Source organism: Felis catus, chromosome A1 (genome assembly GCF_018350175.1).
Source record: "Felis catus isolate Fca126 chromosome A1, F.catus_Fca126_mat1.0, whole genome shotgun sequence".
In the NCBI taxonomy this organism is placed as follows: Eukaryota; Metazoa; Chordata; class Mammalia; order Carnivora; family Felidae; genus Felis; species Felis catus.
Window position 1 is genome coordinate 108487628 of NC_058368.1, and position 20228 is coordinate 108507855.

At 35.3% G+C, this 20228-nt stretch overlaps 1 protein-coding gene across 3 annotated transcripts in view; it reads right to left on the reverse strand.

Annotated features, from left to right (window-relative positions):
• The window catches only part of FNIP1 (folliculin interacting protein 1), a 146961-nt gene that overhangs the window by 20963 nt on the left and 105770 nt on the right, over positions 1 to 20228 (reverse strand). For all 3 annotated transcript variants that reach the window (XM_003980741.6, XM_003980742.6, XM_045058679.1), the window contains 6 exons: positions 19779 to 19980; positions 15986 to 16071; positions 7998 to 8144; positions 6722 to 6891; positions 2173 to 3601; positions 1212 to 1380 (listed from right to left, as the gene is read on the reverse strand). In XM_003980741.6, the coding sequence (XP_003980790.1) occupies positions 1212 to 1380; positions 2173 to 3601; positions 6722 to 6891; positions 7998 to 8144; positions 15986 to 16071; positions 19779 to 19980 (2203 nt within the window). The remainder of the gene's footprint in view (positions 1 to 1211; positions 1381 to 2172; positions 3602 to 6721; positions 6892 to 7997; positions 8145 to 15985; positions 16072 to 19778; positions 19981 to 20228) is intronic.

Sequence of the window (20228 nt, forward strand, 5' to 3'; positions counted from 1 at the left end):
CACTTAAATGTAAATAATTCCCAGAAAGACAAAAATTATCAAAATTGACTCAGGAAGAAATAGAAAATTGGAATAGATCTGGAACAAGAAGTTGAATCAGTAATTTAAAAATTCTTACTTTACAAAGTCCAGGTCCAAATTACTTCACAGGTGAATTCTATCAAACATTTGGAGAAAAAAATAATACCAATTCTCCAGAAACTCTTCCAGGAAACAGAGAAAGGAGTATGTCCCACCTCATTCCATAAGGCAAGTATTATTCTGATATTAAAGCTACGCAAATATATCACAACAAAAATACAGACTAATATCCCTCATGAATACAGATTCCAAAATCCATACCAAAATATTAGCAAATCATATCCAATAATATATAAAAGAACTATATGGGATTTTTTTCCCAGGAATACAAGAGTTGGTTAACATCTAAAAATCAATCAATGTAATCTATCACATTAACAGTTTAAAGAAGAAAACCAAACGATCATTTAAAGGTGGGGGGGATGAAAAAACTAGGAATAGGAGGAAACTTTTTCCATCTGATAAAGGGCATCTATAAGAATCCTACAGCTAACATCATACTAAACAATGAAAGACTTGATGTTTTCCCCTAATATCAGGAAAAAGACAAGTCTGTCCACTATCAGCAGTTCTATGCAACTCTAGTGAAGGTTCTAGGCTGTAAAATCAGGCAAGAAAGACACAGTGTATCCACATGGGAAAGGAAAATGTAAAACTGTCTATTCATTGATGACATGAACCTATATGTAGAAAAACCTAAGGAATCCAGACACAAAACTTTAGTAACTAGTAAATGAGTTCAGCAGGGCAGATGAATGTAAGATCAATATACAAAAATCAAAGGTACTTCTATATACAAGCAATGAACAATCTGAAAATGAAATTAAGAAAATAACTGCATTCACATTTAAGCATTTACAATTTTTTTGATACCATAAATGATCTGACAATGAACATCCATGAATATATATAATACTCTCCGCATTTCACATTTCTGTTTGCATAGATTCCTGAAACTCTCTACTTGCTTTCATGGTGACAGGCACAAACATGCAGGTGCAAAAGTGACAGATTCAGAGTACAGTGACTGGTACATAGTAAAGTATGACCAAAAATACAAGATAATTTGGGGTTCTGTCAGTAAACAAAGTTCATTCTAAATACATTCAAGAGCAGGGAAGGTAACTCACCTGCACAGCATGAGACAAATCTGACACCAGACACTGACGGAGCCTCTCATCACTACCAATTCCTTGAAGAACAAAGTCAGGCACATAAGATGAGCAGTAGCCACCCAACAAGGACCTCCCAAAGTTGGCAATGTTGGGCTGAACAGCACTCACTTCAATTAACTTTGACCTGGAAGAAAAGTCCCAAAAGAAGGCATATCTAATTAGTAACAAACATATTGTATCAATAAAAAACTTCTTGGACTCTACTACTCCATATTTCTAGTACCATCATTTTCTATAAAATACAGAGTAAAATCATCGTTAAGTAAAAACTGGCCTAAGTGATCAATCAGACCACAAAGTACTCCTTCCTATCAAGAAAAGAGGGTAGATGAACAGCTATGTAAGGAGGTAAGTATAAAACTTTCTTAACAGTCATCAGGAATGCTGTCCCTTTGGTATGTAATACATTCTTAATACAATCAGAAAATGAAAACCATCATTCAAAACAAAGTAGTTAAATAAATACATCACAAACCCAAAGCTTGGAATATAACATTTCTCAAATACAAATCTACTCCTTGTATATTTGACTGAGAGTATCATTCCCTGTTTTTCGTTTTAGTCTTGGCCAAATTTATTTCCAATAGCCATTTCCCACCTTCTCCGTGATTACCTCTCTCTAGTTGCTGGGCTCAGCATATATTTGGGGGCATAATTCATTCTAAAATGGCTTGAAAACTCCTAAGCAGTAAAGAATTTCCCACACACAAATATACTTGTCTTTAATGCCTTCATTGAGCCTTTCTGGGGTGCCTGGAGGGCTTAGCCTTTAATCTTTCCTATGAGTAAGAGCACATGATAATAAAAGAAAATCTGTCCAGGACAATGATCTCTTCTTTTATATTAAAGACCAACTAAACAAAAGAATGGTACATATTTAGAGGGAGTCTATTATACGTTAAAACTTCTTACTCACCCAGGAAAAGGTATCTCATCTTCTTCTGCCCAATCTTCTTGCTCTCCTCCATAATAACTGCTTACTTGTCTAGTCATATCATGACCTGCATCTTCACTTTCACTATCCCCAAGGGCACTATCTGAACTTTCATTCCTTGGAATGTCCCATTCAGTTCCTATAGCAATTTTTTTCTCTGAAGTCTCTTTATCCCCATGGGGGACAAGAATGGAGAGTTTATCTCTTTGGTCCTGCTGAGGAAAGCAGGTTTTACATGAATCTTGGTGAACTGTTTCTACACATTTACAAAATTCACTGTTCTGTTTGCTATTTGTAGTACACAATCCTTTTGAAAATTCTAACATACAGCAGTGTTCTTTACTGTCTGTACTTGTTTTAACTGCAATAATATCATCAATAGTCCTAGTTTCAATTGAATCATCATTAAAATATTCATCAAATAAGCTCATGCTTTCTAGGTCTGAATGATTCCAACAGGGAAGTTCACAGGGCTCTCCAGAAACTACGTTTGGTATAGGAGACTCTCCGGATTGGTCCTTAGCTGTTTGTTTAGTTTCTTGATGCTGCTGATCAACAACAGCCTCTCCTTCTTCCTTCAGTGGCTTGGTGTGGTGCCTGGTAATCTGATCCACCACTGCCTGACTCCTGAGTTCAGTATCTGAGTCAGGTGACATAGAATCTCCAATTAAGAAAGTAACCTTTGTCTGGGATGCTTCACAAGAAAATGCAGCAGTCACAAGCTTATCTGGAGGTTTTTTTTCCACAACCATTCCCGTGGATCTCAACACTTTGCCTGTGTGATTACCTGAGCCCAGCAATTCCTCATTATGCCATGTTTCCTCTGCTGGCTCTAAGCCTGATTTTGACAAGGCACATTTGTCTACTGGAGCAGATCCTGTGCAAACAACGGTCTCCAACTTGGTGTCAAGGCAAGTTCTTAATTTATCTCTGAACTGTTTAACATCAACAGCATTTTCTTCTTGGCAGTCAGAGGGAGAAATCATACGGCACTCATCTGAAATTCCTAGTAGCTCCTTAGAGCTGTTTTGAATCTCTTCTGTCTCTTGTTGTGAAACATTCTCCATATTTTGTCCCAGGAGTGGACGACTGCAATATTTACAGTTACAATTAGGAGTCCTTGTTTCTTCTGGGTCTTTAAAGAGCAAACTGCTTTTGTTTCTGTGCATTGTGATAAGCACATACTCAGATTCTTCTATTTCACCTTTCTCCAAAGTGGTAGTAATTACAGTGCCTGGCATAACGATGGCTTCATCTTCTCCATTTTCTAAAAGATGGGTTTCTTGAAGTTCAGAGCATCTTATAAAATAAGTAAGAAAATAAAGCAGCCTCTGGACCATGTCCTGTCGTTTGCCAACCACTACAGTCCTTGCCAACCGTACAGGAGAGCCAATAGCGCCATACAAGTCCCCTGAAATGGAAAAACCAGTTAATGGACACATCGTCTATTCATGTAGCTAACTAAGCAGGCTATTTTCAATGATCAGAAAGCTAATCTTATTGTATGAGGGCTAGCTCAGGTTTTATTCTTAGTTCTTTCATATGTGAGCGACTATTCAGGAGGATATGATAAGATGAATGAATCTCTTTGTTAGCCAAAGAGAAAGGTGAACAGAGAGGTTTTCCAGATTCCTCCTTAGGCAGCTACTGGTTCTGAAACTTCAACCAAAGAGTCCATTGTGACACTCACATTTATCAAGAATATTCTCGGTGCCAGTCCTCACACAGAGCACTTCAGTGGGATAGAGAAGCTCTACCTAAGGACTATGTGCAAAAGGATTCTATAGCTGCACTCAAAGCAGAGAAGAAAAAGCAAAACCTCTACTGGGGGGCAAGGAGAAAAGGAAGCAACAGTAGAATGGAGGAGAACTGGAGTAGTCACATCACATATCTGATCTTTCTTGATTTAAATTACATCCGTGAACAGTAACTTTTATTGCCCTACCAAGGACCCAAAACTAGCTTTTTAAAAGCCCATTTCCCCTTCCATTTCCTAAAGGGTTGAGTACTCAGAAAAGGCCAGAAAGGACGAGAAGAGTGAGACCTAACTAACCTAAGAGGAAAAGAAAGGGCAACACATTTAGCCATGTAGTTCATTTTCACTTTTACATCCATGTGAGACATAAACAGCCATTACATAAAAAAGGGGAGATGGGGAACCTAAGAGTCATCAATATAAATTTCTGTATTTATGCTATAGCTCAAATTAGAAGACACAGTTGCCAAAGTACACTTAAAAATGGAGAATACAGTCATTAATTTAAATTTAACTCAATTTTAGCATGTTGTTTGCATATATACTTTAAAACTTAACCTCTACATTGTTTAAACATAAACAGGTCTCAAATAAATATATGCTATAAACAATATAGTGACAATTCTTCCCCTCTGGTTAATACACTGGCTCTAATGCCATCATGCCACTATTCAAAACTACTCCTAAGGTTCCCACAAATTACCAAATAAACTGAACTGTTCTGGCATGGCAAATGAGACTTTCATGACTGGTTCTACTTTACTTTTCTAGGTGTATTTTCTTATAGTTACCCTTTTTCATCATTATTCACACAAAGTCCCACTTAAAGCAAACTACATAAAATGAAACACTCATTCTACTCAGCACTTTTAACATGAAGACCCCTTTTCCTCATGCTATGAACTTACCATTTCCCCTGTGACCTCTGCCACTCCAAAGCTTTCCACCCAAGCATCCTCTGTTGGGCAAAAGTAAACTTCCATAACTGAACTCTCACTCAACTTTTCATTTCTCTTACAGTTCCTCTTTGAATTATCCCCGTATTTGTTGACGATAATTTGTCATTGTTATTATTATTGTTCTATTTATTACCTTCAGTAATAAACTATCCACTTCTTGATACCAAGAACTACATTTCACCTTTCATACCCCCCCATATTCTTTGCACAGGACCTTACATATATCATGCACTCAATAAGTGATTGTAGAATTGAAAATAAATTTGATATGTCCAAATAAAAAAATACCACTGAATACTTGATTTGAAAAAAGTTAATATCCATATAATGGAATACTACCTAGCATAACAAAGGGATTGACTATGAATATATACAAAATAGGTGAATCTCAGAGTAATTATGTTGAATGAAAAAAGTCAGACAGAAAAAAAACCATGCACTGTATGATTCCATTTATATCTAGAATTGCAAAGTAATCTATGGTGACAGAAAGCAGACCAACAGCTGCCTGGGTATGGAAAGGAAGGTGAGTAGGGAGAGTAGGGAGGGAAAGGAGGGAGAGATTACATGAGGAAACTTTTGGAAGCGATGAATATGTTTATCATCCTCATTTTGGTAATGGTTTCAGAGGCATTCATATTTTGACATATATATCAAAACTTACAAAATTGTGTGTTTTATACATGTGTTGGCTGTATGTCAATTATTCCACGATTAACTAGATGAAAGTAAAGGAAGAAGGAAGAGAGGGAAGAAAGAGAAAAGAAGGGAAGTTACATGAATAAGTTACATGACCACCTGCCTGACAAGCTCACTCATCAACACAACCTAAGGGAAGTTTCTACCAAGTCATCAAAATGTTCTCATTGGACTCCTCCCCCATGCCCTAACAGCAATAGAGTAAGAGCAGGAGTAACAGCAGCCACATTTACCTCACACTGTTCTAAGCACTTTACACATATTATTTTATTTAATTTCCACATCTTTATGAAGTATGTACTATCTATTATTATTATCCCCAATTTGTAAACAAAGAGACTACAATCCAAATGTGGTCTGCCTAACTCACAGCCTGTCCTTTTTAAAAAAATTTTTTTAAACATTTATTCATTTTTGACTGACAGAGCGTAAGTAGGGGAGGGGAAGAAAGAGAGGAAGACATAAAATCCAAAACAGGCTCCAGGCTCTGAGCTGTCAGCACAGGGCCTGACACAGGGCTCAAACTCCCGGACCGCGAAATCACGACCTGAGCTGAAGTCAGATGCTTAACCAACTGAGCCACCCTCAGCCTGCCCTCACAGCCTGCACTTTTAAGCATCATGCTACAATGCCTGCCTAGTAACCGTCAACTAATCAACTATCCCCTCTCTCCTCAGTTATTCATTTTTTTAACAGGGCCTTGCACTAATGGAAACATTTTCCAAAATTACTCAACAAAAAAACAAAAGTGGAAAACAGGAACCTCAAGGATTGCCTCTCAGTTAACCAGATTTAGTCTAGCTATCACAAGTGACTGTGATCCATGCTTCCCAGGAAAAGTATGTAATGTAAAACACCCTCAAGACCCTGAAGTTACTAGTAAACCAGTCTTCATCCTGCTGCTTCTCTTGTTCCCACTGCAGTTCTATATCTCTAAGGAACAGATACCAATTAATATGGGGATAAGACATGAAAGGACAAGTAAAGAAGTGCTTTAGAATGGAGGAGGTAAAAGAGAACATCTTATTTCTTTATTTTTGTTTTTGCTATAAAGTAACTCCAGACAGTTACACAAAAGTCTAAGTATTATGCATAATGTAAGGGTTTTCAGACATACCTAGTTGTGCCCAAAGTGGGTTATATGGATGAGTCTTTGCCAACATGTCCACACTCTGAGAGGAATGTTTTTCTAAAAATATTTTTATAGGTGGTTGTCCATTTGGCATGACTGTTGGAACCCAGGCAAGATGATTGGTCAGAACTGCAGTAATGAGTGCTGGCAAGAATCTGAAAACAAAAACACAGCTATCATATTCCAAATTGCCTTCATTAGACCTAACGTAAAATGCAGCAAGAGAATAAAGAGACTATATATTCTCATGTAGCCAAACAGCATTAAAAAAGGAGAGGAAAGAAGAAAAGAAAAAGAAAAGATATATCACCTGGATGAAAATAAATATTAACACGGTTTTTGGTTGGGTAGGGGTTAAAAAAAATCCTTGAAATAACAGCAATATTCACACAGGGCTATTTCTGATCATAATTACAAAACAAAACTACCATTTTACTTGAAAAACTAGTTTCTGCAAAATTAATGAATCAACCAACAAGTCTATATATTTCCATATTACTGAATAGGAAAATGAAGGAACATATTAAGCAAACTTTGTCTACCATCTAAAAGAATAAAACATCTAAATTATTCATCTGGATTCTAGGAATCTGATGTAATAATGGTTAGAAGAAAAAAGTATGATAAAAGATCACATTAAATACGTATCACTGGAATCCTGGCACTTCGTTTGTTTTTGTTTTGTTTTGGGTTTTTTTTGTTTGTTTGTTTTACTTATTTTCTATAGAATGAAACTGTAAGTGGATATGACTCACCAAAAAATGGGAAGCCGCAGAGAATTGTTAAATTGTCAGGAACTTTAAGTCCTTAAGTTAACACATAATTAAAGATCTTTTTACAGTTTTTCATTCATAATATTCTGTGGACTTCTATATCTTATCTCTTTTTTTAATATTTAAAAAATGTTTATTTTTCAGAAAGAAAGCACAAGCGGGGGAGGGGCAGCGAGAGGGGGACAGAGGATCTGAAGCAGGCTCCAAGGTGACAGCAGCCCCATGTGGGGCTCAAACTCACAAACCATGAGATCATGACCTGAGCTAAAGTCGGACGCTTAACCAACTGAGCCATGCAGGGCACTCCATATCCTATCTCTTAACTATCTTTTGGAATTCAGTTTTGGTTATTAATAATATGAAATAATTCCAAGGATAACAGTTAATTATTTCACTTTTGTAACTGAGTTTGATCAAAATATAGATAATCACGTTATAGTAAATAATAACTGAGATAGATATACAAAAAGAAAGAGAGAAAGCCATACTGATTTTTGGAAGCATTTTCCATTAGAAATGTGAACTCCTTCATGAAACGATGGCAAAGCTGGTTCTTTTCTGGAGTCCCCGACATCATTGTAAGCCAGACAGGCTCTCCAATTCGTGGCATTGTATAAAGATTACAAATTGTTGTTCTAAAAAGAGGAAAACACATTATGAAATTCATAGTTCCCAGAACTACATACTCTTAAAGTTTATATTGTCAGGTTGGGCCTCACAGGTAGATTATAAAAACTTTCAAAAGGACAAAATCAATCAAGTCATTCCTTCTTTGTCACCAGCATAGTAACACAGGAATGCTCTGCACATGAACTCAATATATGATGGTTCTGATGCAGTCTCTGCCCCTGATGACTGTGTGCTCTTGGGTAAATTACTTCCCTACTTTAGGCATCAGTTTCTGCCACCCATAAAAATGAAAGTATAGAACCAGATAATTTCTAAAGCCCTTCCAGTTCTTCGTTTGTAAGGTATATGCCATACTTAAATATAACGCAAATAATCAACAACCTAGAGGAGAAAAATATTCTGTATTGAATAATAGCTTATCCATACACCCACTCAAAACAATAGTTTATTGGCATCATTTTGTTGCCTATGCTGAGACTCTTTAGTAAAGTTCTAAGGACACTATATCTGCACTCTGTATTTTATAACTCTCAATCTTCTGATGTTTTTCCTTGAATCAACAGAAGAAAGCATTATTGCACAATTATGATGACGCTTGTCTGGCTCTCTCTTGCATTTACTTAGACAACAGCTAGACCCATGAATTACACTCTCTCCTTAAGGCTTCAAGGACACCTTTAAAATATTAATCATTTTACTTCCACATTAATATCTATTCAGCCAAGTCCTATACACTCAGATTAAGCAAATGCTACAAAGCTGAGGCTTAAGAAACTAGTTGATCTTTTGGAAGATACAGAACTGTGTCCTACTTTCTACTCTCTAGAACAGTGCTATGTGATAGAACCTTTTTTTCCACAGTGATGGGAATGTTATGTATCTGTGCTGTCCAAGATGGCACCCACTAGTCATATGTGATTACTTAACACTTAAAATGTGGTCAGTATGACTAATTGATTTTAACTTTAATTTTATTTAAATTAAGTACCAAAAAACAATTCAAGTACCCACATGTGGCTAATGGCTACTATATTAGAAAGTACAACTCTAGAAAGTTATCTGAGATCTCCATAGGTCTAATACCTACTTCAGCATAATTCTTTTTTTTTTTTTTTAATTTTTTTAATGTTTATTTTTGAGAGAGCGCACACAAGAGAGTGGGGGAGGGGCAGAGAGAGAAGGAGACATAGAACTCAAAGCAGGTTCCAGGCTCCACAGTGTCAGCACAGAGCCCCAACACAGGTCTCGAACTCACAAACGGTGAGATCATGACCTGAGCTGAAGTCAGACGCTAAACCTACTGAGCCACCCAAGCAACCCAAGCATAATTCTCTAACACCTAGAACCCAAAAACAGGAAAAGAATTATCTTGCCTGTATAAATTTTACTGAATCTTGACCCAGCATGAACACAATATATTACAATGGATAAAAGTGACAAACACAGGTCACATTAATGAGCTCTTGGTAGGGCATAATATCATGGCTGAGAACTTGAAAATAAACAAATGGAAAAGAATTAAAGGCATTTAACAGAGAAAAATATGATTCAAATATAAACTAGGAATAGCTGAAAATGTTTATTTTTAAAGCCTATTAAGGATGTCCAGGTAAGATGGAAAAGTGAGCACCAATGTTTATCCTGTTCAGTTCTGAGGTCCCAAATGAACACCCGTTAAGGATCCGAAGACAGATTAAAAAAAATCTTTTTAACTGTTTATTTATTTTTGAGAGAGTGACAAGAGTATGAAGCAAGGGAGGGGCAGAGAAAGGCAGAAACACAGAATCTGAAGCAGGCTCCAGGCTCTGAGCTGTCAGCACAGAGCCTGACACAGGGCTTGAGCTCACAGACTGCAAGATCATGACCTGAGCTGAAGTCAGAAGCTTAACTGACTGAGCCACCCAGGCGCCCCAACAGATAAATTACTATAGCAAATAAAAATGGGGAATAATCGGACTTAAAATTTAAATTATACATGTAATAAAATTCTAGAACATAAAACACAGAAAGGAATGTTAAGTGAAGTGTTAAGGTAGATGATGATATGGGTTACAGTGCTCACAGAAGGGGACACATACATAGCTAATCTCCTCCAATGAAACAAGAAGAGGCTCGAGACGGACAAATGCCTGGTAAAGTTAGGACAGGAGTTATAGAGGACTGTAAACAGGGAGACTAATTCAAGGTCCATAAATGGCTGATGACCCCTTTCTGCACCCCCTATTTTTCCACAGAATGACTAGAGACTAGAAGAACAGATGTAGCAACTGACTAGCCCAGAGAAATAACCTTGCTCAAAGCCTTACCGATATTCAAAGATTTCACAGTATGTAAATAGATACACAATGAATCTTTTGATATTAAAATTTAATGGGAAGAAGGGACAGCAATTAGGAGAAAAAATGTCTTATATATGCTCCTTCAGGAAGTGATAATAAAAACAGGTTCACAACCACCACCTTAAAGTTCTCCAGTTTGTGCCTAATTATGTCTAGAACTCCCAACCTGTATTTTAGTGCTTCACTCTCAGCTGTGGAAGGGCGACCCAAATCCTGATATAGAGGGAGAGCCTCCAAGGAGAGAGGGACACAACCAGAAAAACAGAAACACACACTCACTCACACAAAATGACTCCAGAGGAAATAGAAAATGATACATTCAAAAAAAGGAAAACATGAAAAAGACATAAAAGGTCAGTTCAGGAATGCCAGTTACTAACAAAAAGAATTCAAGACAGAGAAGACAGAGGAAAATAAATAATCAAAGAAAGTAGAAAATTTACCAGAACTCAAGCTAGTGCTAGAGCTACACTGAAGTTGAAGGGCCAACAGGCAGGTATAAACTCACGGCAGGAATTAGAAATGCTCCAAAATTGATAAACCAAGAAATATCTACAGTAAGTATACTGTTTAGTAATGTGGAGGTAAATAAAAGAAATAGGTCAGAGTGTTCTTGAGAAGTAAGAATGGGGATGGGAAAGAGAGGATATGGTTCATTTCTTTTTCATTATTAGATTTCTCAGCATATTTTGTGTCTTTAACCATGTGAATGTACTTTCTGATGAAAAGAAATACTGTATAAATGAATGAATGAGCTGATCGATTCATTTTCCATGAGTTTCTTAAGCATATTAGAGACTACTACAAGTCCATGTGTCATGGGGCAGAGCCAGATCACTAACCTTGGTATAGTGGTCCACTGAGGGCATTAGCGTTAATGTTTTGATGCTTAAGACTAGGTACTACAACCTCAGAGTGTATCAAATGCAAAGAAGGCAAAGAAATTAATTATGCAATGGAGCTTCTCATTATACACAACTCTATGTTGTTATTAGCAATCTAGAAATAATAGTACTTTCTTCTCCTCTCCCCTAATGATTATGCCCTAATTTTCAGTGGTAAGAAAGGTAAGAATTTTTAGTTACCTGACCCCTTATTTTTCCTGACTGTCCCTAAAGAATGAAAGACTACCTTAGGTGGAAGTAAACTGTGGGCCTGATTTAGTTTTCTTTGATATGCACAAAGTCTAAGTGAGAGTCCAAGAACCTCAACTTTGCCAAATCGCTCTGCTAACTAAACATGCTTCTTGTCTGTCTAGGTATCATGGCTTCTGCATGCACGTGAATCATTTCCTTCCTCTTTCCAACTACCCTAAATTCATTAATCATCTGGTCTCAAATAATCACATACTTTAAAAACTACCTATTAATTTTTAATAATCATTTAATTTAAAAATTAAGATTCTCATTATTTGCAGCAATGTTCTGTAAAGCCGATGCAAACAATGAATTAGTGAACAATGAATCACTTTACCTAGGGAAAATACATAGTTAGGTTCCTGTGAGTCTCTCATCACATTTTTGTCAGCCCTTCAATATATAACCTTGTTTTATGTGGGTTTCTGTTTACAGATACCTTATTTAATATACTATTGATTCATTTACATTGAATTCACAGCCAACAGCACTGTAACTCAGGTATTCATGAAGGTTACATGTATTTTGTCTGTAAGGCACATCACTGCCTTCTTACACTTAGGAACATTAGACAGCATTTCAGCAGTACACTCGAGGGTGATTTTTTTTTTTTTTTTTAGGTTTATTTTCAAGAGATAGAATGTGAGCAGGAGAGGGGCAGTTAGAGAGGGAGACACAGAATCCAAAGCAGGCTCCAAGCTCTGAGCTGTCAGCACAGAGCCTGACGTGGGGCTCAAACCCACAAACAGTGAGATCATGACCTGAGCCAAAGTTGGAAGCTTAACCGACTGAGCAATCCAGGAACCCCAAGGGTGATTTTTAATAGCAAAATCATTAACAAGAAGCACAAAATGAAAAAAAAAAGTGCCTTTAAATAGATGCAAAAAGGATACTTGTTTATAGAATGAGAGCTGAAACAAGAAGGCAGAGTAATGCCTTGTTCAACCTCATCTAGGAATGTATCAGACTACTCTATTTTTTTTCACTGTTCTGCACATGTTACAAATGATCATTAAAACACTGAGTATATTTTGAGGTCATAAATAAATTTCAGCAAGTAGGTGAATTCACAAATGTACAATCTGTATGTAACAAGGATTAAATGTATATATTAAAGTACTAATGATAGACCTAACAAAAATTACAACAGTTTATAAAGTATTTTTAAGATTCTGTAAGAATGCTTAACTGACTTACAGAGACTTTCATATCTGTACAGTGACTGAAGTAAAATAATCAAACTAATACAAAAGAAAAGGTATACAGTTATGACCTACATTTTCAATGGTTATATAAGTCATACATACTGTAAATTCTAGGCAATATTAAAATTCTAAGACTAGGCCTTTCGTACTACCCAATAATATAGCAATTAACTCACAGGTATTTAAAATTGTTTTGAATAAAAATTTTTATAACCAAAGAGCAAGATCAGTATTCTACTAGAAATGAATCTTATGACAATATTACTATTCTGGTAACCTCTGGATAATGGCAGAGTTTCCTCAGACCTAAAATAGGGACTCTTGGCCTTTTTCCACAAAGCTTGTGACTGCAGAGAAAAAACTATCAATTCAATAATGTAAGAAACAGTTTCTAGTGTAAGGGCAAAGATTCACACTGCCTTGTAATAGTTAAAATGTGAAACTCAAAAAGAATATTACAGGATTCGTTTAGGCAAATAAGCAAAAGTTCTGTTCAAACATATATTTTTAATAATTCCAGTCTAAAGTCAACGGAACAACTCAACTGAAACAAAAATTTTTAAAAATTATTAACAAAATACCCAATCATTAAGAGCACCTTTCTTTTACTTTAAAGGTATAGTATCCACTTCAGGAAAAGCAGAACTCTTAAGAATCTTTGAGCGAACTTTCAAGCAAATTACAGATTAAATTTAGAAACTGAGAAGATTATAACTTTTCATATTTCTTGAAAACCACTTATATTCATGACAAAGGCATATTTTACAGATTTCTCATAGAGAAATCACTCTAGAATTTCTTTGAGTTATGCAGTTAGAGTAAAATTCTTCAGCTCTGTAAACAGAGATGACCAGAGCTACAAGGGAATGTGTGAAGAGCTAAGCTGTCGTAAACCAGGAGAAATGTATAAATAACCATGGTACTCAGCTGATAATATTTCAGGTTACAATGTTCAACATGTCTTGGTTTCAATAAAACAAAAGAACTTCTCCCATAGCACACATAATCTCTCTCAAGAATTTCCAAGGCCAGAAAGTCATTATTTCAAAATAATATTCTCAAATGTGGAGTATGACATCCTTTCTCAGAACTGTACAGCTGCAGTTGCTGTATGGTTGTACAATGAAGGCTTGCAAATATACCTAACATTGTAGTAGTACAGATTTGGTAATTTTTTTCCCTGAAAACAGTTTAACCTAGTAATTTCCACACAGATTGTGAAATAAAAATGCGAGGCTCTAGACCTCCTCATTCAAACTCCACAAGTCTGGGAAACATTTTGTTACATTTGCCTAGTGATCAGCTGAGCACTGCATTTTTCTTTTTAATTGGAAGTTTTTAATATACTTTAAGTTCCAAACAAAATCAATTTGAGTTTTAACAAAATCAATCATTTTTTATTTCAATTCATTGTATTCTTACATGAAAATATTACTTAAAAACAAGCTCACCAAAAAGAACTAAGATTAAACCACAAGATTATAGAATACTTCCTCCTCCATTCCCAGCACCTTGCCACCACCATATTGTATCAACAAAAAATTGCTAAAAGACAATAAACACAGTCTGAAAAGACAAAGAAAGCATCAGAATCAAACTGAGATCTAAGACACAGGTTGTTCCTATCAGATGTTAGTATGTTACCATTTATACATATATATGTGTATATATATATGTATGTATATGTCTATATGTATATATATGTATGTATATGTGTATATATATGTATGTATATATATATATATGTATGTATATATATATACATATATATATAAATTAGTAAAACTATCACCTCCAATATAATTTTCACTTGTGCAAGTTATTTCCTTCTAAGACAAAAAAAGAAAGAATACAGGTTGAAATTTATTTCTCTAATTTTTCTCTACACATTCCCTAACCACTGAATTTAATGAACAAAAGTGGAAGATATTTAAACTCACTTTTAATGCCTTTTATCCTAAAAGCTATGGTAAATAAAAGATGAATGACTAGAAAATTTTATCCTTCTCAGCAGCTGAGACCAGTGGATGATTACTACACAACAGCTATAAAGTATACTCAATTTAAATAAATTCAAAACATGATAAAACATTCCATATTAGTTAGGTTATTTTTACCATGATTTTCTATTTAATGCTTATCTGTAATTCAATTTCAAATATTATACAAAAGATTGTTCAGGCAATTAAGTCTCTCATTTTGAGAGAGGTTAAAAAAACAAAGAAACCAGATTCACTTCCACTGTGGTTTACTTTTAACACAGTAAGAGAAAAATGAAGAATAAAAAAGTTGAAAACAAACACAGATTTTCTCTTATTGTCAAATTTACTAAATATACCACCCCTTAGTAATCTCCATTAACAAAAGGTATGTGGGTATATGTGTATGTGTGTGACATGCCTATAGTTTACCATAGCAATCCTGAAATAGAACAAACTAAAACAGGTTCTCACTTCAAAATGTGATAGTCCTTTTATTTTTTTTATTTTTTTTTCAACGTTTATTTATTTTTGGGACAGAGAGAGACAGAGCATGAACGGGGAAGGGGCAGAGAGAGAGGGAGACACAGAATCGGAAACAGGCTCCAGGCTCCGAGCGATCAGCCCAGAGCCTGACGCGGGGCTCGAACTCACGGACCGTGAGATCGTGACCTGTCTGAAGTCGGACGCTTAACCGACTGCGCCACCCAGGCGCCCCTCTAAATGTGATAGTCCTTTTAAAACAACAATCCAGGAGATCCCTGCCCCAATATAGACCATTCAGTCATCAATGAACAAATATGAAGCCAGTTTTTCTAAAACAGATACATAAACTACTGGTGATAATAACTACTGGTGGTACACTTGACCAGTCTCTAAGAGCCCAACAGGGAAGACAAAGCACATTTCTGCTGGAACGAGGATCTCCTCTTCATATTTGCTGTGTGTAATGGTTCAGTACTAAAAACAATCCCACTGATGAATCCCAAATGTGCCTGAATCCCTAGCCCATTTGACATTTAATAACATAAAAGCCCCACTGGCCTAGTGATTTATACACCCTCATCTGGCCATGGGACAAAGAAATTCAAAAAATTAAATTTTATTAGAATAAGCTAAAGAAACTAAATAAATCTTGCGTACACTGCTAGACAACTCTAAATTATGAAAAGCTGGAGAATACATACCTGAATTCATTTAGGGCATCAACTATTCGATTATATGCCAAACTCCTCTGACTGGCATCAGCAGATCTCCGGCTCATTTTCATAGCCTTGAAAGTAATGAAATAGTTAATTCTTACACTGATCACAGGCAAAATACTGAAGAAAAAAAAAGTGAAAGACAAAGTCACTTATTTCCACAACACTTTTCCATCAACCTTATCTAGAAAGATGTAAAGAAGGCACATATATTTACAGTGGCTTTACTGTATATACCCTTGATCATTAACAATTATAACAAAATTCAAAATTTTCTAATGTTAAATCTTTTACTCTAACTGTCAAATGAAAGAATATCAATACAAAGAGAAAATGATATTGACAGTTTCTATATTATATAAAACTACTTTTTTTTTTTAACAAACAGAACAAGATACAATGATAACTCAGTAACAACAGCTCATGGCTTCCTCTAATATTTCACAGATAATGGCTTGTTAAGTAAACCTTTTATAAAACCTAGAACATCAAGATTCTATTGAAAGATATCACAAGTTATTAGTAATACTTGCTTTCTTAAAACATATTTAGCCAAGGTTGAGAGGCCTTGCTTTAGGTGAACAAAAAGGGGGTCCGGATTAGGATACAGATGTCAAAAATAACCTTGTAATTTTTTAGGCTTTTTCAAAGGGAATGTACTTCTGCATCACTTTTATGATTAAAAATCAATTTAAGAAATTTTAAACATCTTTTTAAGAAATCAGACTACTTTAAGGTCAGAAATCATGTTCATGTATACCCAAAAACTAAGTAAAACTTACTTATGTTTTCACAACCTGTTGACAGATTCCCAATTTATAAAAAAGTGAATATTCTTTAGCTAGAATTGAACACTGTTATTAATTTTACCAGCAGTACAGTATTAAGATTACATTACAGATCTCAAAAGGTAGCACAGGCTTCAAAATAATTCTCAAAGTGCCCAGAGACAAAACCTTACATAAAGGTATTCATTCATTAAGCTTTACCTTTTAGCTATAATAAGAAATAAGATGTTAAACTTGAACAAATATCCAAACAACTGTAAGTACTGCAATGTACACCTTTAGGTTATAAAATGGTCAAAACATTAAAACATTTAAAAAGTAATCTTTAATGAGTTCTATATTGACTGAATATATCAAGTTTTATACAAAACTTCACAATTTTCCCTGTAACCCAAAATGTCAGTTCAGCCACAACTAAATATTATGCATGTGTACAGACTCTGGAAACAACATACTTTAAAAAAGGGACAGCAGCCAACTGAAGAAAATGCCACCAAAGTCTAACTTCTGAAAAAGTAAGTTGACAGACTTCATGTGAATAACAAATATCAGTGTACTCTCTAGAGGCAGATGAGCCTCAGTCATTGATAAGTTACTGAAATGCATCCTCTGCTTTCTAGATCATTCTTACTGGTCTTCCCCTCTACAGCCTCTTATTCCACTCTCTTTTAAAAAACATACCGGTAAATTAATATTCTAAAGCACAGTTTGGAGATAGCTTTAACAACAAAGTCAAAACTTATGGCAAGCATTCTTTGAGATCTGGTTTCCATTAATTCTGCAGCCATACCATCCATGGCTGGTTGGTATGGTAGTGGTGGTTAGTTCCACATACCATCAAAGGGATTAATAATTTAATTATATCCACTGATATATTAGTTTAACTTCCTGGGAATGTCTTCCAAAAATTCACCAAGATGTTAACTACAGTGTAGTTATATTGTGAAAAAGAAGAAATAACCTAATAGAAATATTGTTACTTAAGGAAATCCACTAAAATATATTTAAGAATGATTTATAATGACATGAAAAATATGTATGTTACAATGATGAGTTTTTATTTTTTTTTAATTTTTTAAATGTTTATTTATTTTGAGACCGTGAACATGCATGCACACACACATGCAGGAGAGGGGCATGGAGAGAGGGAGAGAGACAATCTCAAGGAGGCTCCTCACTATCAGCACAGAGCCCAATGCAGGGCTTGATCTCATGAACCCATGAGATCATCACCTGAGCCAAAATCAAGAGTCAGACATTCAACCAACTGAACCACCCAGGCACCCCTACAATGATGGGTATTTTAAAATATGTACATAACAAAAAGAACATGTACACATAACAATACCAATCAAGTAAATGTACAATATATATAGAAATAGCCTGGGTAAGACTTTGAGCAAGAGGTTACATAGTTATTTTTGGGTGGCAAGTATATCTATTTTCCTTGCTATTCTACGATATCCAATTTTCAAAACTTTACATTTAAAAATCATAAACATGCTTTAAGATGTAGTCCAAATGAAACATCTTCTCAACAGGAAATAATTTTTCTTTCCTAGGGACTCCTAACAACTTTGCTTGTCTTTCTTTTTTAGTTATTCTTATGTTCTATCTTGTATTCACAATTTTCTTACTTTATACAAATTTATCATACACACTAGCAGCAGCATGAGATACAAATGATCAGTCCTACCTTCTTAAAACACTTCCTTCACTTGGCTCCCCCTAAAAAAGTACTCTATCTTGTTTCTTCTTATTACTTGAATGGCCAATCCCGTTTCTTCTGTGGGTTTTCTCAACTCTTCAGATTTTAACTGTTGAAATGCTACACAAATCAAGTCTAGGATCTCCTTTACTTTTTTTTAATCCCTCAGTTTCACGGCTTTAAAGATCATCCATACACTGATGACAGTCTAGCCTGGAGCTTTCTCCTAAACTCTAGACTCATATAATGTCCAGGAGGCATCTCAAACAATCAGCTGACTTTCCTCCACCGAAACTGTTCCATCTTAATCTTTCCCATTTTAGTACTAGCAACTCCATCCTTCTTACTGCTTAAATGAAAAATCTCAAGCCAACTGCTCTCTTTCTCATACATCAGCTAATTCAGTCAATCAGCTAATTTCATTAGCTCAATTTTCAAAACATATCCAGAATCCAACCACTGCTCACCAATTCGATCACTAATTTGGTGTACCTGCCATCTCTCACCTGGATCACTGCAACAAACTCCTAACTGCAACATCCACGTTTGACCCTAGAAATCTATTCTCCACCAGCAATAAGAGTAATCCTCATAAATAATGTCATTCTTCTGCTTGAAACTCCAATAGTTTCCCATCTTTCTTAAGAGTAAATGTCAGTGCTCTTACAATGATATCCTAAAAGTCCCTACATAATCTGATCGTACTTCTAACCCAGCCACTTTGGCCTCCTTACTTTGCTCAAGCATCAAGATTACTCTTGACACAAAGCCTTTGCCCCTGCCTGGGAAATTTTTCCCTCAGATAGTTCTATCTCACTTCTTCCATATCTCTGGACCAAATGTCATTTTATCAGGAGCCTTCATGACTAGCCAATAAAAAATGAGCAATAACTCCACCCAACATTCCTTATAAACCTGTTTTATTTTTGTCCACGGTATTTATCATCAAAAATCTTATCTATTAATTTATTTGCTATCTCATGAGATCAAGAGTGCTGCTTTTTCCCCATATTATCTTCAGTTACTAGATTACTGCTTGCCACATTATGGGCCCTCAAACATTTATTAAATGAATGAATGAATGACTTTATACCATTTATTAGACAGTAAGGTCCTTAATAACAGTTGAAGTCTATATTGCATCTCCAGAGCACTTGGTAGGGTACTTGCACCATGGCTGTTAGTTTTTCTGCCAGATGAATAAACATAATACTAAACCAGGAGAGTAAGATTCAGAGGAAAATAAAGGACATTAACAAACCAGCAACATGACTATGCTTACCTGTTCTATTGCACTCTTTAGTTTGTTCATGTGGCTTTCAAAGAGAGGAAAATGTGAAAAAAAGAATTCATTAAATTTGTTATTTTCATCTTCATCTTTGGATAATGAAAAGATTACCCCAATTGCAATCTTCTTTTTCCTCACAATTCCTGGATTAGGGCCACAGCTTTCATCTGACAGATTAAAGCTTTCTTCTATAGACCTTAAAAATAAATGTTTTTTTTTAATATTAAAAAAATAATAATTAAATTCACAATTTCATCTCCTTGCTAATTTAATGTATACATGCTAAAGGTCTTCTGCTGTTTTAACAAGTAAATCTAAAAATGTATCTCAACTGTCTGTGAAAAATCTACTGGCTATTCCTTCATACTCACATTTTTATAAAAAATTTTAACAGAGAGTCATATTGGGAACATTTTTGTTTAGTTAGAAGTCACTAAAAAAAAG